At 46.9% G+C, this 27,987-nt stretch overlaps 2 protein-coding genes across 11 annotated transcripts in view; one reads left to right on the top strand and one right to left on the bottom strand.

Moving 5' to 3' along the window:
- The window catches only part of FKBP15 (FKBP prolyl isomerase family member 15), a 57,764-nt gene extending 40,756 nt beyond the window's left edge, over positions 1-17,008 (top strand). For 5 of the 7 annotated variants that reach the window (XM_055579361.1, XM_055579359.1, XM_055579356.1 and 2 more), the window contains 9 exons: positions 4,761-4,932; positions 6,820-6,956; positions 8,620-8,775; positions 9,212-9,364; positions 10,344-10,466; positions 11,653-11,760; positions 12,056-12,699; positions 13,755-13,851; positions 15,861-16,142. In XM_055579361.1, coding sequence (XP_055435336.1) covers positions 4,761-4,932; positions 6,820-6,956; positions 8,620-8,775; positions 9,212-9,364; positions 10,344-10,466; positions 11,653-11,760; positions 12,056-12,699; positions 13,755-13,851; positions 15,861-16,004 — 1,734 coding nt within the window. In that variant the 3' untranslated portion in view covers positions 16,005-16,142. Of the gene's footprint in view, positions 1-4,760; positions 4,933-6,819; positions 6,957-8,619; positions 8,776-9,211; positions 9,365-10,343; positions 10,467-11,652; positions 11,761-12,055; positions 12,700-13,754; positions 13,852-15,860; positions 16,143-16,378 lie in introns of those variants that run through there. The other 2 variants (XM_055579358.1, XM_055579360.1) reach the window with 1 other exon arrangement.
- A 2,004-nt stretch (positions 17,009-19,012) lies between these two features.
- Positions 19,013-27,666, bottom strand: SLC31A2 (solute carrier family 31 member 2). 4 transcript variants are annotated; one of them, XM_055579363.1, is made up of 5 exons: positions 27,300-27,666; positions 23,384-23,450; positions 21,112-21,298; positions 19,930-20,054; positions 19,013-19,792 (listed from the first exon to the last, which is right to left on the bottom strand). In XM_055579363.1, exons 1-5 carry the CDS (start codon positions 27,303-27,305, stop codon positions 19,719-19,721), a joined length of 459 nt encoding a protein of 152 aa, XP_055435338.1. In that variant the 5' UTR covers positions 27,306-27,666; the 3' UTR covers positions 19,013-19,718. The 4 variants fall into 4 exon arrangements, with proteins under 4 accessions (XP_055435338.1, XP_055435341.1, XP_055435340.1 ...); XM_055579366.1 differs by lacking the exon at positions 27,300-27,666 and adding an exon at positions 26,405-26,454; XM_055579365.1 differs by lacking the exon at positions 27,300-27,666 and adding an exon at positions 26,143-26,336.
- Positions 27,667-27,987: the final 321 nt, after the last annotated feature.

Here is a 27,987-nt window from a genome sequence, read left to right as displayed (position 1 = left end):
CAGATTTTTAATATATCCACCATCCAGATTTCTGTTTTTTAAATACGTTACAGTTAGTTGACTCAGAAGAAATCACTGATCGTAGTAATTTGGTTAAGGTGAGGATTAACCCAATTTATTAGAAAGGAATCCTATTCTGCTGAAAAAATCAGCAACAGTTTCTGTTATGCCACGTAACACATATTTATTGTGAAGTTTGAGATGGTTTAAGTAAGCAATCCTTCATCTGTGTCTGCCAGAGCATTTTCAAGTACTGCTGTTTGACTTCAGTCAGCTCAGAATTATGTATTTTGACCTGTTTCTGAAGTAGCTGTTAGGAAGACTGCTGAGGGTCTTGGGTTGAGGAGGACTGGTTTGGAAGCCCCATTCTTCCTATCTTTGCTGCAGTGACATTGTTTATCTGGAATGAGTTCCTTCCTGTTTGGCCTCTCCCTCATCAGCTGGGAGATTGCAAGCCTTCATCTGCTGTTTTTTCAGAGGTTTAAGAAGTAGCTTATATTTTGTATTTGAATATTTTTTTAAAACAAGAAAAGTTAAGGTAGGATGCACTTTATAACTTTACACACTTTTTTACATTTTGGTAATGACAAGGATTCCTTTCTTGGGTCTCATTGCTGTTATTCTTTATGTTCTCTTAGCTAGTATCCAGTCAAGTAATAATAATAATAATAATAATTTAAAAGTGGACACCTTATCCCCAGATAAGCTGTGTTTTGCCGAGTCCAGTCTTGACCCTGAATCTTCCCCATTGCTACTTGACACTGCCCTTTGTTTGTCGTGGCTGAGTCCCAAAGCCTGGGTCCCCACTCCCCATGAAGTCTACTTTTTTTTACTATTTCTCTTTCATCTACTTTTATTTGCTTTCTCTTTCCTAACAAGGCAGCCACATATCTTACTTGTTGTGGCTGTTAACTATTATTCAGGTCTACAATTGATTATATAACTTGTTCTAGATCAGTGGTTCCCAAATACTGGTTTGGCTGCCTCAAAATCACTTAGGGAGCTTGATCAAAAATATACATCTGTAAGCTTCACCTTGAGATTCTAATCCAACATTTCTAACTGAGGTCTGAATCTGAACTTTTAAAAGGCTCCCCTTGATTCTGAGACAGAGCCAGGTAGGAGGCACTGCTCTTATGAGTGATTTCTTTTGCCACAGTCTGTGGAGGTGGCAGCTGCCACACCTTTGTTTTTAGCAGGCTCACGATGTGGCTCCCATTCTGGGTGTCAGTGGTATGTGTGCATGTGAGTGTGTATTCCAGTCAGACTTTATTCACAGACATAGACAGCAAGCCAGTTTGACCTGCAGGTGATAACTTGCCAATCCCCTGAATTAGCTAACTAATCCACCCAAATGCTTATTGATAAACTCCAAAAGTGTCTGGTACAGTACATGAACCTGGTCAATGCTCTACTTACAATAGCCAAAACAGTAGTAATAATAACAAAAACAGTACTACCTGTTGTTGTTTGGTCGCTAAGTCATGTCTGACTCTTTGTGACCCTGTAGACTGGGGTACCAGGCTTCCCTGTCCTTTACTATCTCCTGGAATTTGCTCAAACTCATGTCCATTGAGTCAGTGATGCTATCTAACCATCTCATCCTCTGCCACCCTGTTCACCTGTCAAAGACCTCCTCGGTCCTAGGCACCATGCTTACACAGATCTGTTTGATGACATCTCCTGGGCTGAATATCAGGAGATAGTCTTGATATTCTTGATGAGTCAGGTACCATATACATGCTTCACTTGGTCTCCTTTATTCCAGTAAAACTTATCGAGCCTTGACTCTCCCATTTTTCTTTTGATCCACCTCTTAAGAGTCTTCCCTGTGATATCTCTCCTCTTAAATGGAAATAATCAAGATTCTTTCATGCCTGGAGGTACTTCTCTGCCTGCAAGCACAGTTCAGAAACCTGTGGTTATATGCTCAATGAATATTTGGTAAATGAAATTATTTTTCTCTATGGCAGTATTAATATTTCCACATAAAACCATGGAATAATGGTTAAAACTGGAGAGAAGTTACAGTTCATCTAGTTTGATATTCTTTTCCAGAAGAGCAAGCTGAGGCCCAGGTAGAGTAAAAGACTTGCCTGGGGTCTCACCTGCAGCTGGCTGTGTCCTTTTCCCTTTGCCAGATGGCCATCTTTCTTCGGTACCATGTTCCTCCTCCTATCCCGAATGCTTTTTCCCTTGTTTTTCTGAATTCTTGGTTCTTTCTTGTCATGGCTTCCTTTTCCCAGCTCTCCATGTCAGCAGTGGAATTTGATCCCAGGTGCGAACCAGGGAGCTGTCCTATCCACTGTGTAGGTTTTTGATATTTTCCTTCTCATTTGATATTGCAGACCCTTACTTAAAACAATCATAATTTACACACCCACACACATGTGCACACAGATGAACATACATATACATATTTATATATATTCACACATTTCTTTCTGATTACAAACATTGCATCTGTTTCTTCCAGGAAATACAGATAAGCAAGCATAAAACATAACTCACAAATTATCCTCCCACTCAGAGATGCCCTTGTGCTTAGATTCTTCGCAACCCCACGGACTATAGCCTGCCAGGCTCCGCAGTCCATGGGATTTTCCAGGCAAGAAGACTGGAATCGGTTGCCATCTCCTATTCCCAAGGGATCTTCCTGACCCAGGGATCAAACCCACGTCTCTTGCATCTCCTGCATTGGCAGGTGGATTCTTTACCACTGAGCCACCTGGGAAGCCCCACACTCAAAGATAATTTTTATGTGTATCATTCATCCCTTAACAGTTTTCGCTATGTGTGTGTTTGGGAGAGAGTATTACTTGCTTGTAAGAGGCCTTTCTCTATTAGGGCCTGAGTCAAGAGCTTTTGAGTGATCTTCCATTCTGCTTGTTCTTGGTGAGAGTGAGCACTGCCTCTCCTCTGGAATTTGTCCCCTCCCATGGTCTTAGCTGCTCCGAGGTGCTATGTGAACGGTCTTCACTCTGATTTTAGTGAACTCTGGAGCTATGATGAATACGGAGCTCTCTGAGCATTGTGTTAGTTCAGTTTCTACCAGGCCACTTGGGACAGGACAGTGAGTAAAACTTTTATTCTACTTGTGGCAGATGAAAACCCTCTTCTGTCTGGAAATTCAAGCTGCCATTGTCCTCTGTGTTTAACAGATGAAAACGTAAGGCTGCTGAACAGCAAAAATAAGTATCTTAGAGCTCACTCTGAAGGATGTTGTTAAAAAATTTATTCTGATACTTACTAAAACCATAAGGGAGACTTTTGTTTAAGACTGTTGATATAGATGAGAGTTCTGTGGTGGCCTTGGGGTTAGGATTCTAGGCTTTTACTGCTGTGGCCTGGGTTCAGTCTGTGGTTGAGGAACTGAGATCCTGCAAGTCACAAGGCACAGCCAAAAATCAAAAGACTACTGCAACAGGTACGAAAGATTGGGCTCAGCTCTAAACACAATAAGGGCAAGAGAGCAAGTAGGGAATTTACAGCCACGGAACAGAGTGAGAGGGTCAGTGGATGGAAAATTACTAAGAGGAGAATCATAGGAAGGGGGATTCTTGCTAACGACAGGCCAAGGACTTAGATAGCAAAGGTTGGGATGAAGAGCTGTGATCAGTTATCAGGGGTAGAGATTCTCTCTAAACTGACATAGCAGGATTCTTGCTAAAACTGGGCTGGTCAGGCCAAAGACAGGGTGGGGAGACCAAGGCTAAGCGCTCTGAGGCCCTGACTTGAAGTTTGGTCAGAGAGAGCCTTTGCCTGTGGACGCTCATATGCTCATTCCTAGCCTATTTCTTTTTACTTTGTGTACCATTTGTTTTATTTCCTCCACCTTTAAGAGAGCCAAAATATCAGATTTTAAATGCAAGCTAGAAACCTGATTAAGGCTTTGGAATAAAGTTTAAAACTGAGGTGGGCACAGTGACAACCCTAAGAAGGGACAAGTGATACCAAGAAAGGAGACAGCAGTAGAAATGCATGTGCAGTACGGTCGTCTAGGGAGGAGTAATGGTGGAAGCCGTACAGTATGGAGAGATGGTCCCACCCCAGATACACCCTGCTGTCCGGAAGTCACGCCCGTCGGAGCCGTCATGCACTGCCTTTCCTGCCCTGTTTTGACAGGAGCTCGTCCGTGCAGGTGAAATGAATGTGGCATTTGTCACTTGTTTCCCATTCCTTTTCACTGACTATCCTTTCGTTTGCATCATCACCCTTAATACACAAAACACAGTAGATGATTTTTCCAGGGGGTCATTTTGGTTTCATCGAATGTAACTTGAGAATATTTAGCTCCTGTTTGGCCAGTATGAGCCCCATTTAAAATGCATTGAGCAGCCAAAGAAGTTGGAGTGTTCCTTTCTTTTATTACCACTGTTCTTCCCAAAACCCTCAACACAGTTACTCTGACGTGACTGGTCTTTATAGTACCATTAGTACCACAGTGCTCAGGAGAAGTTAGAGACTGAGAAGTGGATTGCCATTGAAAGCATTCAATTTAAAATTTAAAATGCTCTTTTCTTCTTCTTCTTTTTTTTTTAAAAAGATTGTCCTTTATAGGAAAACTAGAAAATGGCAAGAATACCATTTTTACAAGGTAATTCTCAGGTCAGAGACCTTGCACATTTGAGGGCTTGATTTTGATTTAGTGCAGGTCGAAGGTGGCCTTAGCTCTCTTCCCACCAGTTCAGCCAGCACAGAGTATGTGAGCTTGGGGCATCACCATGTTTAAAGTGATGTCGTACTTTGTCGCTTTTCAGGCCAAGGTGACGGAGGAGCTCGCTGCTGCCACTGCACAGGTCTCTCATCTGCACCTGAAAATGACGGCCCACCAAAAGAAAGAAACAGAGCTGCAGGTCCAGCTCACAGAGAGCCTGAAGGAGACAGACCTCCTCAGGGGCCAGCTCGCCCAACTGCAGGCAGAGCTCTCAGGTACGCCCTTGTGGAGGGGGCTGGGACTGTGACCAAGTAAGCGTAAGGAATTACACTGTTTCCTTCCCCTCGGTCCGTCTGACAGAAGGCTCATGAAGGTTATGAAGGATGAACCAGTATAAACCTACAGGATTGACATAATGACAAGAGAACTGACCGTCCATTTAGTGCCACCAAGTGGCCACAGTTCTGCTTTGTTTGGTCAAGTGTTCAGTCTCTTTGGTACTTAGGATTGGCCTCACAGGCCTTGAAGAAATAATCTAACTTGTGACTAACCTAATTGAGGGGTTCCTCTAACTTGTGACTCAGTAGAGGCTTAAGAAGGTGCTTCCTGCATTGGTTGCCTCTTTCCTAGAGGATGGATTGCAGTCTTTCAGCCTGGCGCTCAAGGCCCCTCCATCTTGGCTTATTTCCTGTTATGCTGCTTAATTCATCGTAGCTCTGGGCATACTAGCCAGCCTGCTGCTTCAGCATATCCTGTATTTGTCTTGCTTTTTATCAATACTGTTCTCCGGACTTGTGGTGTGCCCACCATCACCAAGATTTACCTCCAGTTCTCTCCAAAAACTGCCTCTTGCAGAAACTTCACCCTCTTTTTTGCCTCTAGAATATTTGATCTCCTTTAAAGTCTTGCATCTCTGAGTGCATTATTATGACCATTTTCAGAGTTAGCCTTTGATCAGCACTACTTGTGTGTCTGTTTTCCCTTCTATAATGCAAGCCTCTGAAGGGCAAATATGATGCCTTGCTCATCTTGTGAAGTCCTCCCCGTAGTACTAGTTCAGTGCCTGGCACAAAGGTGCTGCTCGTGACATGGTGAAAAGCAGATCTGTGAAGACTGGCATGTTGATTCATCCACCACCTTGTAAAAATAAATGTAGAAGGCACAGATGGGACCAGTGGGTCAGGTATGGCAAGAACAGCAACAGTTAAGAAACAAAATTCACTTGCCCAAAAAGAGAGCTAAAAAACACTGATCTCAGTTGGTGAAGTGATACCTTGAAGATCCTTTCCTTCTTAGAGCATCACTTGAGCAAACTTGAGGGAAAATCTTAGATTCAAATATCATACTGATATCTTCTTTCCTGTTTTCACAGTGCCCTGTGACAGTTACCTTAAGGGTACCATAAAGGTCTCAAAAGTTTTCCAACAAAATTAATTTTGATGCGTTACATTTTAAAAATTACTATTTTCCTATTGAAGTATAGTTGATTTACAATGTTTTACAATATTGTGTTAATTACTACTATACAGCAGAGTGATTCAGTTACACATATATATGTATATATTCTTTTTTTAAAATCTTTTCCATTATGGTTTATCATAGGGCTATTACCCCTATGGCACAGATATCCCTCTGTGCCATACAGTAGGACCTTGTTTGATGTATTACATTTTAAAGAAATTTTCCAAATAGCTTTATTTGAGAAGGAGTGTTTAGAAAACAGACTATTGATAGAATGTCCCAGCTAACCAAGAAAGTTGAGAATATCTTACCAGGCATTGAGAAAGGGCCTGGACTAAACAAAGATCTCAGTGTGTTGAGTCCCGTGGGTTGAGATGATGACTGACATGGAACTGAGGGACGGATACATTTCAGGGGTCATCTCTGACTGCTTGCTACACTTCTCTTCCATTTTGTGTGTGTCAGAGGTGACCTGTAGGTACAGAGATAAATATGGATGGGTGTGGAAGTCAGCGGGTCAGTTTATGGCTTGATAAGCCTGTCGCTGGTCAGTGAGGTGATGCTGGAAGAAGTGAGTGGAAGAGGCTCGTGTGGGAGGGTTGGAAGATGAGAGAACGCAGTTTTGAAGGAGCTGTCGGGATGCCGTACAGCCCAGGGCAGCTCTGGTTCTACAGCCAAGCCTTCGTGCTGTCATATCTCAGAGCTCCAAGAAACCTCCCAGCAAGTGCAGTCCAAACTCAAGAGTGAAAAGCAGAGCCGGAGACAGCTGGAACTCAGGGTGACCTCCCTGGAGGAGGAGCTGACTGACCTGCGAACTGAGAAGGAGTCTCTGGAAAAGGTAAGCTCTCCATCTGAAGTTTCTCTGTTGTACCCAGCTGGCCAGAGTGGGCTGTTTCATAAACATTATTATTTTCCTTTTAAAAAGTACTGTAGCGTGTGCTCACTGTAACATACAAATAATACAGAAAAATATAAAATAAAAAATGAAATTTATGTTTTCCTCTTCTCTACACTAGAGGCAAGAACTATAAAAAAATGTGTGATTATTCTTCCAGATTGTTTTCTTTGTGTATAATATATACATGCACATAGCACGCATGTGTGTATGTATAAAGTATATGTTTACACATATGTGTACACTCATAACATTTTTAATAATAATGTGATCACTTTTAATACTTTAAAGATTGTATTGTGGCCGTTATACTGATAAGAATGAGAGCTTTCTCATTCTTTGTAACTACTACAGAGTAGGCTGCTGCAAGGCTGTACCATAATTATATTTGACTATTCACCTGTTGATGGATATTTCTAACTGTTCACTGTTTCAAACATTGCTTTCGTGGATATCTTTGTACTATATAACTTTTTTTGCAAATTCATTTGAGCATTTCCATAAAAATGGATTGCTTGAATTTGAATTGCTGCATCAGAGAAAATTCTCAACATTTAAATTTTTAAAATAAATGTTGCCAGATTATCCTAGAGTATGTTAGCTTACATTTCCAGCTCTGTGTAAGCAAGCCTATTTCTCCATTATTTTTCCAACTCTGCCTGTATAAGTTTTTACAATCTTTCATAATAGGTGAAATATGCTTATCTTTAGGTGTATTTTTGTTCGTAGTAAAGCTCATATATTTAACACCTATTTGTATTTCCTCTGTTATAAACACTATTAAAGTGCTACTCCTTTGTCAGTCATAGGTGTTTCAAATATTTTTCTAGTTTGATGTTTTTTAACCTTATTTAGTGATATCTTTTGTTATTTTATAAATTTAACGCTAGGATAATACTAGCCCCATTGAACAAATTGGGAACATTTCTATCTTTTTCTGTATTTTGGTACAGCTTAGATATGAAAAGAGTGGTCTGTTTCTGAGCTTTTAATAAAACTCTCTAGTAAAGCCCTTTTGCCTAATGCCCTTTTAGAGGATAAATCTTGGTCTGTACTTTGTTTCTTCCATAATTTTATCAGGTTAGTTCTTTCTGATTTTGAGGGCTGTTTCAATTTTTCATTGTTCTCGATACTCCTACAGTGATCACCCTTGTAACACATAATCTTTATGATCTACTGCTTCCTTAAAATAAAGTCTAATTTGTGTAATTTCTGGGTGTGTGTATGTATTTTGAAGGTCCTGTCACAGAATTGTGACTTTCTTACCAGCAGATTGTGAAAGATGTTCCTCAGAGATGAGGAACATCTTAACAGTGGTAGGTATACAGGGAAATACGATAAAGTAAATAAAGCTTTACCTTATTTAAATAAATAAATAAATAAAGCTCTTCTAGTTTACCTTCTTATTGTCGCAGTTTTTTTTTTTTCCCTGCCAGTAGTTGAGAATGTGAAATATATTGGGGAAACTAAACTGAAAAAATGAATTGTTTCCATTAATGAAGTAAGGACCCAGTGATGTTAATAGCTAGCACCACCATTCACCATCACCATCTCCATTTATCTTCTTCAAACAACTGGAGCTGATGACGGTTCTCTTGTTCCTAAGAACCTCTTAGAAAGGAAAAAGAAGTCCGCTCAAGAGCGCTGCCAGGCTGAGGAGGAGATAGACGAAATTCGCAAATCACACCAGGAGGAACTGGACAAACTTCGACAGCTCTTGAAGAAGGCTCGGGTGTCCACCGACCAAGCAGCTGCAGAGCAGGTAATGGGAAAATGAGGCTGGGAAATCAAGGGCAGTGGCAGGACACAGCTAATCTCTAGTCATTTGACAGCAGCCTTTCTTTTTGTAAGTTTCTGCATTCATGTTTATATGTTGTATGTTCTTTAGTTAGAGTGAATTGGTGTCCTTCATCTGATCATCTGTGGAATTTTGGAGGGAAATAAGTTTCTTCTGTTTAAAAAGGTCTGAGGGTCCAGATCCTGAAAAGTATGATCATATTATGGCCCTGGGGACCTGTCTATAGACAGTCACCCCTTTATCTGGTTGTAGTACCTTTTGGAGTCCTGACAACCAAGGTCTTCCAGATGGTTGTTTCTCTGCCAAATCTGGGCTCTTAACTTCTTTGCCTTATTAAAGATGGGGTTTCCCAAGATGCAGTTAGACCCCCCATGATACAGTGATTACTTTCTCTTGGCAGCTGTCTCTAGTACAGGCTGAGCTGCAGACCCAGTGGGAAGCCAAGTGTGAGCAGCTGCTGGCCTCTGCCAAGAATGAACACCTGCAGCAGTACCAGGAGGTGTGTACACAGAGAGATGCCAGTCAGCAGCAGCTGCTCCAGCTGGAGGAGAAGGTGAGCGTTTTCCCTTGGACTAAGTCCAGGGGATAAATAAGCCCAGGCAATTTAAGGTAAACAGGTTGTTCAAGTCTTGTAGATCCTTTTGTACCCAAAAGATGTTAATCACTTTTGAAAACAGAATCATACTTGTCAGCTCTCTGGTTGATCAAGTCATATTACACGTACTCATTTGGGATGACAGGTCAGTGACTTAGAAAAAGAAAAAGCAGCATTCATGTTTTGGACTATGTTTTCCATTATAATTTGATCCTTCATTTATTAAGCAAATACTTATGGAGTGCCAGTTATGTTCCAGGCACTGTGTTAGGGAAAAGGCTTACAAAGAACACTCCTCAGGAGTCTCACAATCAAGAAAGGGAGACCGAGAAACAAAGATAAGCATTAAATGCTGTGAGGCCCAGAAGAGGAAGTGCCCAGGGGAACAGAGCCAAGAGGGACAAGGAGCTTTGATGAGGTGGGGAAGGCCGCAGGTGTTCTGGGCAAAGGCCCTGAGATGGGCTGGAGCACAGGTGTGGTGGAATCATCTGGCATAAAACGAGAAAGAGAAGGAGGGATGGCTTACCACCATGTATGGAAGTCCTCATATCTGGAGGTCAGTTAAAGTGTCCAGTTGAAAATCTTCCACTCAGAGATGAGGAAGGCAGTCTTGGTGGTGACCGTTCATATGTCTATGTGACTAGGGTTATCAGACCCTTCCTCCCATTTTTCATCATATTCTTGACCTAACTAGGAACAAGGCACGTGACCTTGTTGGGAAAGAGGAGATGGAGTGGTGAGTTGGGACTGAGTGATGAGGAAATGGAGTGCTCTGGGTCAGCAGGCCCGGGGTGGGGGTGGAGGGGTGTGGATGTCAGCAGGCCAACGTGAGGTTGACACATAAAGCTTAGGATGCTTCTCCTCCTCCTGGGCTTCCTGACCTTCACCTGGAAGCCCAGGTTCCCAGGCCACAGCCACAGCCTGTTCGTTTTTGCAGTGTTCAGCCCTCCAGGCCCAAGTCACATCCCTGAGAGAGCAAAATGCACAGCACGTCAAGGACCTAGAGAGCAAGGCCCAGATGTCTGGGGTCGAAGCCACTGCCGCTGACCCCTCAGAAAAGGTGAGCTGACGTTTCAGAGACATGAACCGTGTCCTACAGGGCGCTCGCGTTTGCAGAGCAGGCCCGCGGAAAGGGCTTTGTCGTCAGTGTGCTGTGTCGTTAGCTTGTTGTCCGATCCACCACCATCTGACCTGCTGCTGCTGCTAAGTCGCTTCAGTCGTGTCTGACTCTGTGCCACCCCATAGACGGCAGCCCACCAGGCTCCCCCATCCCTGGGATTCTCCAGGCAAGAACACGGGAGTGGGTTGCCATTTCCTTCTCCAATGCATGAAAGTGAAAAGTGAAAGTGAAGTCTCTCAGTCGTGTCCGACTCTTAGTGACCCCATGGACCGCAGCCCACCAGGCTCCCCCGTCCCTGGGATTCTCCAGGCAAGAACACTGGAGTGGGGTACCATTTCCTTCTCCAGTGCATGAAAGTGAAAAGTGAAGGTGAAGTCTCTCAGTCGTATCCGACTCTTAGTGACCCCATGGACCACAGCCTACCAGGCTCCTCCACCCATGGGATTTGCCAGGCAAGAGTACTGGAGTTGGGTGCCATTGCCTTCTCCGACCATCTGACTTAAATCAGAGTTAACCCATTGGAACCTGTCTGTTTGGTGGCAAACCCAAAGAGCCCCATGCTGAGGTCTTGACAGGTGAGGGAAATGTTTCTAAGTCATAGGAGAGGAGTGGGGAGCGTGCCAGCCTCTTCTGGCCACTCGTCCTCGTAGCCTGTGGCAGCTCCAGTGGTGGCCTCAGTGGGAGGGTGGCATCGGGGAGCCGTCTTTGAGAGTCTTAAGCACACACGCCGCAGCTTACCCGTCCTTCCTATAGCCCTTCTGTCGAGTGCTGCTCGTTATTCAACATTGTCCCCTCCACAGTGTCAGCCTTCGGGGTCTCAGTTCCTGACCAGCTGTGTCTCACTGCAGAGTCCTAGGAGGGCTTCATTGAAGCCTTCCAGACCTCTCTCTGGAATTTATTTATTTAACATCTAATTTATTTGGCCGCGCTGAGTCTTTGTTGTGGCATGTGGTATCTCGTTCCCTGACCAGGAAGGGAACCCGAGCCCCCTGTGTTGCGAGCCCAGTCCTAGCTACTGAACCACCGGAGCGAAGCCCCTCTCTGGAATCTACATGCGTCCCTCAGTCGCTTGACTTTGGCAGCATGCATTTTGATCTTGTTTCTCTCTCCTCGCGTGGTTGTGCAGGTCAAGAAGATAATGAACCAGGTGTTTCAGTCCTTGCGGGGAGAGTTCGAGCTGGAGGAGTCTTACAGTGGCAGGACCGTTCTGGGGACCGTCATGAATACCATCAAGGTACAGCCGGCCATCGTTTGTGTCATTGAGACGGGTATCTCATTGCTTAAGTGCCGTAGGAGAGGATCCTGACTGAAAAGTTATTCAGGATTGTTGATCAGTAACTAGGATGTCTGTACAGATATGGGCAGCCTCTTTTGAGAGGAAGAAACAAAGGCATTTGTACTGAAAAATAACAAACAGAACAACAGAGTTACTTGAACTCAGTGACCAATTGTGTTAATAGAGACTGAAGAACTAGGAGTGCCTCCGTTTCTGGTCAGTGATCCTCTCCTCCTTCTTGGCTTTTGAACAGATGGTGACCCTTCGGCTGTTAAACCAACATGAGCAAGAGAAAGGAGAGAGCAGCAATGAAGAGGAAGAGGAAGAAGACGAGGCGCAACCTCGGAGCCCTTCGGGACAGTCTCAGGCACCCTTGGACGGGGAGAGCCAGGGGCCCCCTGCAGTGCTGTCGGAGCGGGTGGTCCAGGAAGATGCCCCGCTGTCTCCTCAGGGCTGCCCCACTCCCCAGGATGACGCACAGAGAAGGGAAGGGGAGCCCTCAGAAACAGAGGCAAGCTTAGAGATAAAAGAATGTTCGGTCCCTCCCGAACTGGCTTGCCTCCCCTCCCGAAGAGCTCTGGGGCCCCCAACTTCAATTCCCCCCAGGCCTCCAGGCCCCGTAGCTGTGGACTCTGAGGGTGAGGAAGCACTGGGAGACGCCCATGTCAGGGAGGAAGAAAGCTCCACGAGACTGTCCCCGACCTCAGACCCCGAGAAGGTGGACCCACTGGCCATGGGGCCTGAAAGTCCAGGAGGAGAGCCTCAGCCTCCAGAGCTCCAGGAAGACAGGGATGTCACAAGCTCGGCTGCTCCCTCCCAGGAACCGTGCGGCCCAGAGGCAGCTCCGGCAGCTGTGGGAGCAGCACTTGGATCTGAACACTGTTCTCAGCATTCCAGGTGTGTCCCCTGAGCAGTTTGAGGAGCAGGCAGCTGCCTGTGGAGGTTGTCTCCAGTTTTTCCAGGGCAGGTGATTCATCCTCAGAGACTGGCTGGCTGGCTGAATCACTCATTCATTCACGTATTTACTCGGTACCTGCTATGTAATAGGCTCTGTGGGAGTGTGGGAGGCAAGGTGGAGTTGGTTTTTGACTTGAAGAGCTTACAGTCTATTAGGGAAGACAAGTGCTTATACAGTTGACCTTGAACAACACAGGAGTTAAGGGTGCCGACCCTGTGTGTGTAACTTACAGTTGGCTCATCTCCAGATTCAAGTGGGGTCACAAAAAGTCAGACACGATTTAGCGACTGGACACCCCCATACTCACCCAACTGCAAATCGTGTTTATTGAAAAAAGTCTATGTATCAGTGGACCTACATGGTTCAAACCTGTATTCATCAGGAGTCAACTGTATGTTATAAATGCATGATAAATGCTTTCTAAAAAAAAGAAAGAATCAAGGTTATAATAGAGAATAAAGGGGGACTTATTCTACTTTAGGTAGGGTGACTAGGGAAGGATTCCGAGAAGGTGACATGTAAACTGAGACCTGAAGGATGGATAGGAGCCTTCTATGCCAAGAGTGGGCAGGAGCGTTTGCAGAAAGCAAGACCAGCACGCACAAGGCCCTGCGGTAGGGGGTGCGTGACGCAGTCCAGGAAGAAGGCACAGTGGGTGGGAGAACAGTGGTGTTATGCCAAGGTTGGAGAACTTGGTAGGAGCCAAGTCATGTGAGATTTTGTTGTCACTGTTAGAAGTTTGGACTTTAAGGGCAGTGAGCAGCTTTTGAGGGGATTTAAGCACAGGAGTGATGTGACTGATTTACTGGCTTTAAAAGATTGCTCTGGCTGTAGGTTATGGAGGGAGTCAAGAGTGCTGGGGGTGAGTGTGGAGAAGTGGGGGGATTCCTGGGCAGTCACTGCAGCTGTTGGATATTTAGCCCAGAGCCTGTGGGCACTGTGGCCTGGGGCAGAACATTTTCCTATGACTTGATTTTCCTGATTTTTCTTTCAGCCTCTCTGAGGATGAAGAGGATGAACTGTTTAAAGGGGCATCTCTGAAAGTTCCGAAGCCCAAAGCACAGGCTGAGGAGGAGGATGAAGACGAAGTGGTAAGGAACTCCCAGGCCCTGCCAAGTCCTCACGCCGCCCCCGGGGGGCCCCTCCCCGCTGGCTGTGAGAAGAGGAAGGGGGTCTGCTGGTGGCCCACCCCCTGGGCTCTGTGTTCAGGGCCCTGCGCGAGCAGGCTTGGGGCTGGGAGGGAGCAGCTCTGTAAGCCTGGTGGGGATGGGCAGATACCACTCTATTCTTGAAAAAGGATCACAGTCTCCACTCATGCAGCAGTAATTTCTACTTGAAGAAAGTTGGGCTGCTTAGTCCCATATTAGAATGCTAAAGCCTCAGGTTTCCGGACCTCAACTCGGCTAAGGTGTTTTATTTTAGAATTGGAAAGGACTTTGAAGATCTTCTTGTCTGGCATCTGTATTCATAGACAGACAGGTTCAGAAGGATGATTTACCTAAAGCCACAGAGTGAGTTAATGGTATAGCTAGGACTCAAACCCCAGGCTTCTACTCAGACCACCTGTTTCTAAGCATTTTCTGCTTCATCAGCCTGCTTTCCAACCTGCTGCCTTGTTTTGTTATCACAATATCCCTGGGCAGAGAATGGATTAAGTACTGATAGTGTAGGGCTTCCCTGGTGGCTCAGTGACAAAGTATCCACCTGCCAGTACAGGAGACACAGGGTACACGGGTTCGGTCCCTGGATTGGGAAGATTCCCCTGGAGTAGGAAATGGCAACCCACTCCAGTAATTTTGCCTGGGAAACCCCCGGCAGGCCACAGTCAGTGGGGCCACAAAGAGGCAGACACAACTTAGCGAGTAAAACAACAGCAACAGCGCTGATAGGGCAGCCTCACTTTGCAGAGCTCCAGAGTTAAGGCCAGAAAGGTGATCTGCTGATGAAGCCTGGATCAGAACCCCGTTTCTCGCATTCGTGGTCCCCGTTGTGCTAAGTTACAAGCATTCTTAGCTCTCTTTAGGACGTTTGACTGTTGTGATAATTTCACTAGGGTAAAATGTGGGTGGAGAACACAGATCAAGGTCAGGCTCAGTCCATCCCAGGAACAGAAATATGAGGTGAATGGGGGCAGATTTTCTCCCCTTTTGTATCCACCAAAATGGATTCTGCCTTTTGCCAAGACCTTGGGAGCTTTTGCCAAGACCAAGATCCCAAGCTCTGTGGCAGAGCTGGGATCCGGCTCCTATGGACCAGAACCCTTCTCTCTTGCCTATGTTTCCCCTGGAAAGCGCACTGGTTCCTCTATTGGCCTTTCTTCCCAAGAATTACATTTTCATTTGAGAGTTCTGAATATGAACAAAAAGCCAATTGAGTATCTCAAGTGACTGTCCTATATATGGATGGAGTTTTCTGACTTTAGCAGAACATTATTGGTGTTAATACTAATATCATCAAGTTAATGTCTGTTTTTTGGGTACTCTGAAAACTATAGACATTTAATCTTCTGCCAGTTCAGTGAAATGTAGGCACTTTTATTCCATTTTGTAGAAAGACGGCCACGGCTCTGGAACATTAAATGGCTGATCCAAGGTTCTATAGTGGTAGATGCACACCAGAACTTCAGCTGGAACAAAACAGAAGCAGTGAGCCACATTTTAAGATCCCATACCATTAGAGTTTAGAGATCACTTCACTGATGCCCAGGGAGAGGTTCGAGGTCTGTTAGTTGGGGGTGGAGATGCAATTAGCCCAGGGACCTCTGACCACATCACACCACCTTCCTTTGGCTGGCCCTGGGAAGTCCGATCCCGGGCCAGAGTAGTTCACCAGAGCAGAAGGTACCTTACTTAGTAGAGAACACTCGGGAGTGCCTGTCTCTAGCGTCAGTCCCAGCAACCCATAGGATTGTCCCTGCCAGTCTAGAGGGAAAAGGCCAGAGGCTCAAGTCATGAAAAGTGGGGCGAGTTTCCTCTGGCTCGTTAATCCCCCTTATCCTCCTGCCTGATGGGAGGGAGAGTGGGAGGGAGGTGCCAGTGATACCAGGGATATGAGCCTACGTTCCTGGGTTTTCCTCATCTTGGGATTCTCCACTTGGTAGGGTGGCCAAGACTTTAAATTCGACTCTCTCTCAAATGGTGGGCCCACGTCCAGAGCCAGGCAGGCTACCACAGGCCACAACAGCGTTTTTTCAGATGTGACTGTACTCTTCCCAGCTTCCTTCTTCCTGTGTTCTGTGCCCTGAGGGTGGCTCTGCTTCTCTGTTTCCTTATCCTGCGCCCCCTTCCTTTTCCCACACGAAATGTGTAAGTTACCACATGCGAGAAAACCTGTCCAATCAATACATGTGTTTCTCAAATAAATGACGAAATGAGCCAAAGTTGGTCTTCTTGTCTCCGTGTTGAAAGATTGCCTCCCTTCTCTGACTGCTTGTCTCAGCTTTTCCGGAAGCCTGGGGTTTGCTGGCCTCAGGGTTCGTCCCTTAAGTTAAACCCTCACCAGCAGTCTCCTTTCCAGCCTGGAGCCGGGAAAGATGCTGGTCACTTCATCTTGCACAGGCGGGAAGTCCATCTGGTGCAGGGACAAGTGAGGACTGACTACTCTTTCCTGTCTTGTCAGAGCATGAAGGGACGCCCGCCCCCAGCACCCCTTTTTGGAGATGATGACGATGATGATGACATTGACTGGCTGGGATGAAGACCCAGGAAACCGGTGCAAAGGCTTCTCTACCAGCCCTTCCCTAGGCATGATTTGCACAGCCAGCGCTGGCTTTAGACGAGCCACGGGGTGAGGTGAAGGTGAGCACGCTGAGGACAGTAGTTCAGATGCCTGAGCTGGCCCACCTCCAAGCCCCCGCCTGACCCGGTGAAGCAGCGTGGGACCCTGTCTTCAGAACACTGGGGTTGGCAGCAGCCCGCCCTGGTCCTGCCTCAGAGTCCCCCGTGGAGAAAGGGCTGGGGGCTCCCCTCCAGCGAGTCCCTGTGAAAGTCGTGCCCTCTCCCAAGCTTTTTATTCTCTGAACTCCCAGACTGACCTGTCAGTGCTCAACTGTGTCCCAGCGCCAGTACTGTCCCCTGTGGTAAGGTCTCCCTTGGTAGAGCTGGTAGAGGGTAAAGTACCCCATCTAAACCCAGTTAACAGCCTTGCCTGCAGTCCTGGGACGTATATCTTTTCTCTGCCTTAAATCTGATATAAGAGGTCAATGAATATTTGAAATTAACAGAACAAAAATAAATGTCTGCAATGAAACCTGACTCAAGCTTTTGGGGTGAAATCGAATCTGGTTCCGAGAGCAGTCTGTGCTCTCTGGGAATGTGAGGGCAGGGGCTGTAACAGATGTGGGTTGGTTAACATGCGTGAAAGCACTGTGACATGCTTCCTTTGGCACTTAGCCCTGGAACTCTTAGGCTTTTCGAGCACTATCCCAGCATCCCAGCTGCTTTCGGGCTCAGGGCAGCAGGGTTAGGACCAGTCCCGTTGTCCACTGCCTCCTGCAGGCCCTGCACCCTAGGAAGCCAGGCAGAGAAGATGGGGAGGGTGCCTGTGTCGTCATCCATCATGGATGGCACCTGAGAGACTGAGTCTTCACTTGAAGAGCAGCTTCCATTTCCTCTGATTTCAGGCCCAGGACTAATGCAGGGAACAGTAGTGAGAAAATATTCATGGCCATTTTACTTATTTCAGCATTTTCCAAAGACCATGTAAGCAGTCTTTTAAAAGTAGAATAACTTTAATAAAAATGTTCCCTGATTTTAAATGTTTATAAGATAGGAACCCAGATTCCACTCCATCTCACCTGCCAATCAGACGTATCCTTTTCGATGATAGCTTTGAGCCTGTCTTCCATCTGTGGGCCTGGGAGGCCTAAGAACTACCATTTACTAAACTCTGTTGATTCACAAGTAGGTGCTGTTGTGGGGCACTTTACCCAGACTGTCTCATCTCCAGCGGCCCTCACAGAAGATATTTATCCCCTTTTATAGAGGAGATTGAGGCTTAGAGAGGTAAAGTCACCCGTCCAACCTTACATAGCTAGGAAGCGACAGAACGGGGTTGCAGATCCTGGCCTTGGGATTCTGAAGCCAGGGCTCTCGGCCAGCCCAGCAGCATTTGTCCTGGGTTGAGGGAGGAGGGCAGTGTTGTGTCAGAAATACAGGCTCCTGGGCCCCACCCCAGGTCCCCTGAAACAGAATTTCTGTCCTGTTAGGGTGAAATACACACAGCATAGACTTTTCAGTCTCCACTGTCTGCATTCACACCCTTGTTCCACTGGGTGCCATGTGGCTGAAGCCAGTTACTGCCTCAGCCACAACCCTCATGTGAGTTGATGAGCAGACTCCAGGCCAGGGAGCCTGACCACTTATTAGCTGGGTGACTGTATTTAGCTGCCTTAGCTCCCTCATCTCCAAGACAAGGGCAGAAATACTTTCTACTTTATTGTGGGAATTAAATGAGTTAATACTGTAAAGTGCTTAGAACACTGCCTGTCTGGCACATAATAAGTGTTATATAGGTGTTTGTTAAAAACAAAAATTCGAGTAGAGAAAATACCACCTTTTGTGGCTTGACTCTGAGGACCGTTGAAATGCCTACTTAACCTGGCCATATAATCCATTTCTCCAGACAGTAGATTTTTTAAAAAGCCCTCCATGCTGTGAAAGCCTCAACTGTATTTAAAGAGACCATCAAACAAAAGAGGCTGCTGAACTCCCATGGAGATATCTCAGCAGGGCCTCAGGGCAGGGGAGGGGCCTTAGCTGGACAGAGAAGTGGATGCCTGACCGTCCAACTCCAAGACTGCAAATCTTAACACCTGTTGTCACACTGAGCGGCTTTCCAGCCCCTGCTTGTGGGGGGAGAAGACACGATCAGTACTGAAGGCGGCACGTACTATACTTTCTGTTTGAGCCCTTTCTTATTGCAACTTTTAAAAAGTGGCTTTGGTATGTTTTTGCTTCTGCCCTCAGGGAGAGAAGGTGCTAATAATGGTGCTGACGTGGGCGTTTAGAGTCCCTGTGGCAGTTCTTTTTCTAATCATTATTTGTTACATGAACAGAAGAGTGGCTCGTTGAGTAGGCTGGCACTGAGGGTGTCTGCTGAGGGAGCAGCCTTTCGGGGCTGGGTTTGCGGAGCACAGAGTTGTCTTCATGGGAGACAGACTCAGGCTTTGGGCAGCCCTACTCAGCTCCTGCAGTTGCTCTCAGGGTTCCGTGAGCTTGCTGTTTGAATGAGGAGAAACAGAAGACAGTCACAGACTATTTAAAAATATATATTTATTAAAATAATTTCGTTTTTAATTCTCAAAGCTTCAGACCATCTTTCCTCTCGCCCATGAGGTACTTGAATGTAGACATTACAGTAGACAGCAGTGATTTTTCTCTCCCTGGGTCTATTTTTTCCTTTTCTTTAAAGAGAAAAGGTTCAATATGTGTAGAGCCCCCACCTAACTCTACTAATGTAAGGCTTTGGCTTGATGGCTTATTACATCTTCAGTTGACATGCCCTGTGGCTTACTCACTATGTGAACGAATCATGTTTCCCCACCAGATCACTATGGGTGAGCAGTAAGTAATAAATAGAAAACATCAGTATTGAATATTACTCAGTGAATTCTTGGTTTTGCATTAGGGGGAGGATCAGGATAAGATTAAGGCCATGAAGAGCTCCCCGCCCGACACCTAAAGCCATTTAACTATCACCTTCCCATCCCGTGGGAGGAGCTTACTGTATTGGAGGGTAGGTCACAGCCCTGGTAACTTCCTGCTTCTTTGCCTTTAATCAGCTGTCACTTACTCTCCCCCCAAGAGAGGGAAAGGGGTCCCAGCAAATGCTGCCATGGTTATGAAATCTGCCCCCGGGTGCTGGTCTCCATCCCACCTCCTGTCACAGCAGCCTTCTTAAAGGCACAGAAAGACTTCGCCAGGGCCCTCTGCAGCCTGGCTGAGGAGTGGCAATGGCCTCAGAACTCCAGGGAGCAAGCGCTGGCTTCAGCTGAAAGTTTCCAGGAGCTGGCAATGCCTTGAGAACAGCCAGCTGAAAAAACAGGAGACGTGGGGCAGGCAGTTCAAGGTCTGGCACGAGGCGCCCCAGGTCCTTCCAGCCCCCAGAGCCCTCACCCTCAACCAGCTAAGTCATGCTGAGAAGTGGGTAGGCCAGGTAGTAGCCCACACCTGAGCCCAGGACCACGCCGAAGAAAATCCAGGTGTTATAGGACATAACCACCAACATCACGAAGTAGCCAACGACCACCTGAGCGACATGGAGCAGAGACTGGCCGAAGTGACACAAAAACCACCTAGATGAACAGGAACACCCAGTTAATGCCGGCAGCGAGCTGGAAGCTAGGAGTTGGTGTCAGGGAGTGGAAAGAGCAACCGAGGTATAGGACTAGCTTCTTTATAATCCGTATGCTTAACCCAGGAGATTTATTTTTAAGGAGACATGTCAGAAACCAGTGATAGAGAAGGGAAGAGGGACTTGTACAAGGAGTTTGGGATAATCATTTCTCCACCACACTGAGCTCTGAGTTTCCCAGTATCCAGGGCAAAAAGGGAAAATGTGTGATCAACCACATCTGACAAAGGATTATACAAAATCATCAGTAAGGCAGACTTCCCCCCCCACCCCGAATCAATTGTGAGCTGTGAAAGGAAGTATTACAATGGAAAGAGCATGGACCCTGGTAACATTAATCTCTAGCTGTGCCACGTGCTAACTGTGGCTCAGCATAAGCGTCTTAACTTCTCTGAACTGCAATGTCCTCATCAGTAAAACATACATTAGTAAGACCTGTATGAAAACACCTGCCTTGCAGTGGGTTTGTGACTGTTCGAGGCCCCTGCCTAAGGAGCAGACGGACACAGCACAGCCAGTGCTGCAGAGAGGACAGAGTGGGGATCCCCAGTGGCTATCAGAATGGGGAGGGAAGGAAGGAGCAAGAGGTTGCCCTCTACCAGGCTGGTACACTGCTAACCACAAATTTTTTTTATCATTTATATAGGAAGAACTGCAGGTACCATCTTGGGTTTGGAAGCCTTAGTGACCTAAGAAAACCTGCTGTGGTTTGGGGTGGGCTGAATGGACACCCTTGTTGCTGGACTGAGGCTTGCACCGGAGTCAGAAAGATTGGAGCCTCCCACGTGGCTGTTCAGAGAGCCCAGCCTGGGTATCAGGAGACCTGGCTGTAGTCCACAGCATTGCTAACTAACTGGAAGCGCTTGGGCAAGTTCTGGTCCGTCCCTGGGCCTCAGTTTCCCTTGGATGAAGTGGGGCTAAGTGTCCTGCGGGTCCAGCCTACCTCTCAAGGTGAGTGTGAGCACTCTGCCCGTTGCCCCCCACCCCACGTCTGTTACCTGAGAGGGCTTCTGCTGACAGGCAGGGAGTCTGAGCTTGAAGAATCCTGGTCTGCCGCTTCAATAAGCTGCTGGCTTGGGATGGACAGGTTCATCAGGGCCTGGTAGAGCAGCCTGGCTTTGCCAACCTTGATGCTTTCATACAACACAGCCAGAAGCAGGATGACCAACACAGAAAGGGCCATGCCTGTCAAAGGAGACTGAGTTACAGAGCCCAGCCGGGCAAACACTGCTCCCCTTCTGGCAGCTTTGCTGGGGACTTGGCACAAGTGGGGAAGGGCACCTCCCCCCACCCTCCCTCTGAATCCATTCCTCCTCCCTTCCCCTCGCATCTTCTTCCCCACTCTTGCTGGGCTCAGAACTCCTGTCTCTTTCCCCTTCCAGCCCATTGTTGGTAGAAGTGGCCTGCTGGAGTGTGGCTTTGAGCCCAGCAGGAAAAGCCACCTGGCAAAGCCCGGGGCGGTGGGGGGCGGTGGCGGGGAGCACGCCCAACGGCCTGCCGCCCCAGCTGCGCCCCAGCAGGCAGCACTGCGTCCCCTGAACACGGAGCATGGGTTCCCTTTAGTTCACGGAGGTCCACCTTATTTCTGTGGCTTCATAACGTCTGTGAAAGATTAGATTCTCCAGAGATGGCCGCCTTGCTCTATCCCACCCCACATTCTCTTCTTACAGTACAGCCTTCCTGCCATCAAGGGGTGGCATCTGTGTTCCCTCCCCTTTAGTCCCAGAAGACCTCTGGGACTGCCTCAGCCAATAAAGGTGGAAACGATGCTCTCTGACTTCCAAAGCTAGGTCTTAAAAACTAGGCTTTTTTTTTTTTTTTTTTTTCTTTACCTTATTCTTGCTTTCTCCCTTTTTTCCCCTACCTTTTTCTCTTGGGACACTCACTCTGGGAACCCAGTCACCCTGCCACGAGGACTTCAGCCAACAACCCCTGCTGAGGTCCTAGCTAACAATCAGCATCAATTTTGATCAATACCTGTAGTAATGGGCGTTTGGGCTTCTTCCAGCCCATTTTTATTCATTTTATTTTATTTTTTGATGGTACTCAACACAATTTATTGAATGAATAAATTAAGAACTAAGAATTGACACATCCAAAACACAGGAATTTTTAAATTGTTTTATTTTTATTTATTTAAATTATTTTTTAATTGAAGGATAGTTGCTCTACAGAATTTTGTTGTCTTCTGCCATTAAGTGGCATTGTTTTAAATGGACCTGAGCTCTATAGAATTGGATTGTTCATAATCTTTGCCACTATCATTGCTGATCTAAGAACAGTCCTCTTATCACTTTTATTTTACAATCTGCCTACCAAGCTAGAGTTAACAAAATCACATGTCCTATTTCAAAGTTACTTTTTGAGAAACATGTATTATTTCTGTTAACAGAGGTAATAACAGACTTTGTAACTAAATAGAGCTACTCAACTAGGAAACAAGGCATCCTGCTCTGTTTCTTTGTTCCTTCTGTTATGTTACAATGCCTTTCATAGTCTATTCCCCAGGTTGTAGGTAGGTACATTGTGATCACAGCAATTTCCATCCATAGGTTGCCAGCAGAGATTATTAGCCCAGAAATTAAAAATGGTGAAAGGCTGAAGAAAACAAGTGTGGGCCAGGTCTAACATATAGGGGGAGAGTATAAAGAGCTGGAGAGAGAGAAGGGTCAGAGAAGATGGGCAGATGGGAGACGTGGACTCTTCACAGAGACAGCTGGATCCCTGGGGTGAAAGCTCTGGTCTCAGCAGTCTATTTTTAACATGTAAGTACTTAAGTGGAAACACAACTCCATCATGATTTAGTGTCTGACTCTGCCTTTTCAAGTCAAAGGAATACTCGTCTCTTTCAAATTTATGTCTCATTTGAGGTCAAAGGCTGCAGCTACTCTGTGCTTCTGAGCTGACGCTAGACAGTGAACCCCTGTATGAAGGAGGTGCTAGGAGGCAACAAGAGGACCTGATCTAGTTCTGGCTCTGATGCACACTGTGTGTCCCTGGACAAGTCTTTCCCCGTCTCTAGGTGTCAGTTCCTTCCCCATATTGGGGGAAGCTGCACCCTCCTGCCTCTCTCTGGGCCTCACAAAGAGCTCTTTGCAGTCTGAAGGGCAGAGATTCCAAATGGAATTACAAATGCAAAGTTACCGCTCAATATTTATGCAAGAAGAGTCAGGCTCCTGAAAATGTCCACAGAGCATAACAATAACGAGAACCTGGGTTCCCACTGCCTGGAGGTACTCAATCTACAAGTCTGGGCTTCCCAGTTCTTACCTGTAGGACTGTGGACGCTCCAAAAATCAAAGAGAAGCACTACCTCATCTGAGAAGATGAAATGCATCTGAAAGAGAAGGGACCGCATCAGAGGGGGCTTAGGGCAGTGGAAATCATGTTCCCGATTGCTCTCCAGCAACCTCTTCTAAAGGCCCAGGAAAACAAGGTCACTGGATTTAAGTGCTGCAAAGGCCATTAGAGCCATCAGAGGCAACTGAAGCCAGACAGGGCAGGGAATTGCCCAGGGTCCCACAGTGGGTGAGCAGTAGAGCTCGAATTGAGCTGGCCTGTTCCAGTTAGGGGCCTCCCTGGTGACTCAGATGGTAAAGAATCTGCCTGCAATGCGGGAGGCCTGGGTTTGATCCCTGGGTTGGGAAGATCCCCTGGAAGAAGGCATGGCAACCCATTCCAGTATTCCTGCTTGGAGAATCCCCACAGACAGGAGCCTGGCGGGCTACAGTCCATAGGGATGCAAAGAGTCAGACATGACTGAGTGACTGAGCACAGCACAGTTCCCGGTAGAAGTAAGGTGCTTGGCGGTGCCCGTCCTCACTGGGCCAACCAGTCACAGTGCTCTCAGTCATGCAGAGATGACTCCTTTGTGGCCTTGAAAGGCAATGAGGACATGCTAGGCTGAGGACTGACTGCCTCTTCTTACCCCCAGGGCCCCAGCCATTCTCTTCCAGCAGTGCGTATCATGGATGAGCCCAGGGTCAGCTGTCTTCAGTGTGTACTGCACACCTGTTCACCCAAAATTCACTAAACAGTTGCTGAGCCTAATCCCGTGCCCAGCATTATGGAGAGAGGTTAATGTGTCTGCCCTTGATGAGCTCAGTCTTACGGAAAGAATGAAGGTGGAAGCGAAGAGCACACAGCATCTGTCTGAAGGCTCTTCTCAAAGAGCAGCTGGTCCACCCTGTGTTCTGGGTGGCATCAAGAGCTTTGCGTATAATATCTCACTTCACCACAATCTTCTATGTGGCAGGGCCGATTAGGTCCATTGTATAAGAAAGAAAAGAGGGAACTGGGCTCTGAAAAGTAATTTGCTGAAGGTCACAAAGCTAGTATTAATAAGTTGGCAGAATTGGGATTCAAACCTGAGTCTAGTTAGATGCCAAAGCCCCATTCGTCTATGCTACCTCTCAGTGACCAAGAGAAGAGGACAAGATGGGAACTGAGTGGGATTCTAAATGCCTGCATCAAGCTTAATGATTGGCAAGATTAAAGCCAGAGAAATCAATCAGTTCACACTCTCAAGGAAGGGATGTTTCCCTCTTGTCACCAGGTAAGACCTCAACCAGCAGAAGCACTGTCAGTACCCAACTATAGCTAAGCAGATCCTGGCTGAGTTGGGATCAGTTGGTGGAAGACTTCGCCTCCAAAGACAATGGCCAAATATTAGAATCTTCAAATGCCAGAGTGACGAGTGTCCTCAGAAAGTTTTTTAAATTGAGACGTAATTGGCAAATAATGTATTTGTTTCAGGTGTACAACATGATTCCATATATGTGTATATTGCAAAATGGTCACCACAAGAAGTCTAGTTAACGTCCATCATGACAATGTTTCTTTCTTGTGATAAGAACTTTAAAGATCTACTCTTAGCAACCTTCAAATCTACAGTTCTGTATTATTAACTAGTCACCATGCTATTATATCTCCAGAACATTTTCTCAGAGAATTTTTAGTCACCTGTTTTTCACCTTTTTTCCCCACAGAACACTGACAAATAAAATCTTCCTTGTAACTCCACGATATAAAACACAGGGCTTTTGGTGAAGAGGGGAGAGAGGTCTGAGCTTTGCTGAAATTCAATGTGAAAAACATTGATCTGGTCCAATACTAGTCCCTTTCTAACCACTTCTCATTTGCAGATGGGTAAAAGGAGTTCCAAAAGGGGAAAGGATTTGTCCAAAACCTCGTAAGATGAAAACTGAAGCCTAGACAGTCTTTTAAAAATCATGTTGAATAATTTTAAAATAGCTTTTTATCTCCCAAATATGAAAGTGATACTTGCTTAATGGAAAAAGCTGAAACAGTACCAAAAAGAAAGTAAAAAAGTATTTTGAGTCCTACTACCCAGAGATACCCTATGTCACGATTTCAAAAAGAGGAGGCAAAATGTTCACAAAAAATTGATATGCAAAAACAAATAGGTACAGGTAATCCTGTGAAACTGCATTTACACTGGAATTGCACTCATGGAATTTCAGAAGCCTACAGCACCATCTCTGCAGGTGGAGTGAGGTGTGACGCCTTGACCCCCACTCCAAGTTCATTTGATAAAGCAGCTGGCATGACTGGAATATCCCCTGTGGCTAATTAATCAGAGAGGTTCTATAACTGGATTCCTTCTGTCATCCTTAGGCTTGGGTCAGCTATCTCGGGGACCCCAAACAGTTTTCGCAGTAGATCAGAACACCCCCGAGAGCTGTGCTAGGGGTGCAGGTGCTGGAGACAAACGAGACAAGTCCTTGACCCCCAAGGAGCAACTGTTTGTCAGGGCAGAGGGAGTGAACAAATAGTACAAAGGGGTTTATGTATTCAGCAAGGGGGAGGCCCGTGGAGGCTGGGGGTAGTGGGGACAGAAGATCCCTGGAAGACACGTAACCCAGCCAGGGAGGCAGGTGGCTAGGACGTCTTGTGAAGCAGGAAGCAGTCAGGGAAGATGGACAGTGCAGGTTTTCCAAGCCGCAAGTGTCCTTACAGAGCGTCCACCCCACTGGAGTGAGGGGCCCGAGGGAGGGACAAAGACTCACCTCTCTTGCCTTTTCACCCGTGAAAAAGATTCAAATCAGCACACCCTGACTTGGAGCTGCAGTTTTCAGTCAAAGAGCCCTGTGGTCAGACACTTAAGGGGCGGGCCTCTCCTCCAGTTTCACAGCTTTGGATAAACCAGGGCCTCCAGTAGCTATATCTGTGTCTGGTTCAGGGCCCCACCCTGTGGGGAGGGGCTACGGGGAAAATGACAGCAATCACGGGACTTGGTTCTTCTTTATTTTCTCATTTGGAGTTACTCACACTTTGAGAATCCCAAGGATAGAGGAAGCTGGAAAACTACCGTCCATTGCCTCACAAAAGAGTCCGACACTACATAGCAACTAAACAACAACAAGTGCCCTCATTTATAAGCCAAAGAGTTTAGGGGCAGATTAAGGTCCCAGTCCTATCACTGCCCGGCTGGGGAACTTTTCATATAAACCCTTCCCATCTGTTTCCCCTTTTAGAGGGCCGTCGGGAGTTGGGTGTGTGCGTTTGACTAAAAGACCTGCGTTGGCTTCCTGAATCTTCAATTCTATGGCATTCTTCCTGGAGGAAGAAAACTGTGTACATGATTTATTCATAGACCGAAGAGTTTGCAAGCTGTCAATTCTCTCCAGCTCAGGTGAACTCTACCAAGAAAACTAGTTTATCTGAAATGCTATTTCTAACCCAAGTGTAAGAGGATGGAAAGTGGCAAGGTCTGTTTGTTTTTTCTCCGAAAGAATCAGATCACGAACTTGTGAAGGCAGGGAACCGCCCCGGGGGGGTGTGTACGCGCGCCCAGCCGCCGGCTGAAATGCTCCGAGAATTCCCTCATGGGCTCCTCCCCGCAATCTCCCCCAAGTCACCGCGCCCAGAGCAGGGGGAGCCCCCGCCCGGATGTCTTCACCCAGCGCACCCCGACCCTCGTCCGCGCCACACCAGCGCGTAGTGACTGCTAGTCAAGCTGGACTGACTCCCAGCCGGAGGAACAAATAAAAAACCCCAAAGCCCCGGCCAGCTCTCCTGTTCCCGATGTTGACACAGCTGCCAGCACACCCCCTCAGCGGCCCCCTGCCAGGGGCGGCGGGCACCGCGGGATGCCCGGGGTCGCCTGCTCCAGAGTCCCAGCGCCCACCCCGCGTCCGCTCCTCCAGGAGGCGCCCGGACTCACCGCCATGGTGAGCGTGCTGGGCGGCCGGGCGCCGTGGCCGCGTCTGCTCGCTCGGGACTGGGGCTCCGAGCCCGGACAGCCGCCGCGATCGCGACCGGGGCTGCGCGGTCACGTGGTCCGGGCGAGGCGCGCGCGCGGGCGCCTGGGACTTGTGGTCCCCACAGTGCTCCCCGCATCCTCGGGCGCACCCACCGGCCGGACCTCCTGCCGAGTTCCAAGAAGGGAGCGGAGCCGGCCTCTGGGCCAGAGCCGCCAGCACAGCGGGGTCCCTTCTGCCTACCCTTTGGGCCCCTTCCTGTTTTGCACTTGAGTTGTCTTCCAATTATCATAAAAGGATTTATTGCTTGTTATAATAAACAGCTTAACACCTGTTAAGTCCATCTTCTGGACGTGATAACAAGAAGTTAGAAGTAAATTAAAGAAATTATGCCCCAAGCTTTTCATGTAACCATCCTTCTTCTTTTTCTTCTTCTTGTCTTTTCCAATCTGAAATGAAAAGCAATGCACGGTTGTAATTTTAATTTGTATTTCTTTAATAACTAGGATGGTAAACTTTCGTCTTATTGGTGTAGCCGTTTTTCTGTATTCTCTGTCCAGTTCATCCATCCTGCTTGGGGTGGGGAGAGTTTTATAGGGGATGAGGGACTTTTAACAGTATTTACTTTAAAATATATTTAGTAGCGACTTC

The sequence above is a fragment of the Bubalus kerabau genome, chromosome 4, assembly GCF_029407905.1.
Source record: "Bubalus kerabau isolate K-KA32 ecotype Philippines breed swamp buffalo chromosome 4, PCC_UOA_SB_1v2, whole genome shotgun sequence".
Classification (NCBI taxonomy): Eukaryota; Metazoa; Chordata; class Mammalia; order Artiodactyla; family Bovidae; genus Bubalus; species Bubalus kerabau.
The sequence above is the reverse complement of the archived record's forward strand: the minus strand, read 5'-3'. Positions and strand labels throughout refer to the sequence as shown.

Excerpts from the sequence above, each read along its gene's own strand:
- SLC31A2 (XM_055579363.1), bottom strand. Across the intron at positions 21,299-23,383 it reads GAGCGTCCACAGTCCTACAG|GCATGGCCCTTTCTGTGTTG; the intron begins GTAAGAACTGGG and ends CTCCTTTGACAG. Across the intron at positions 20,055-21,111 it reads GTCAGCAGAAGCCCTCTCAG|GTGGTTTTTGTGTCACTTCG; the intron begins GTAACAGACGTG and ends CTGTTCATCTAG.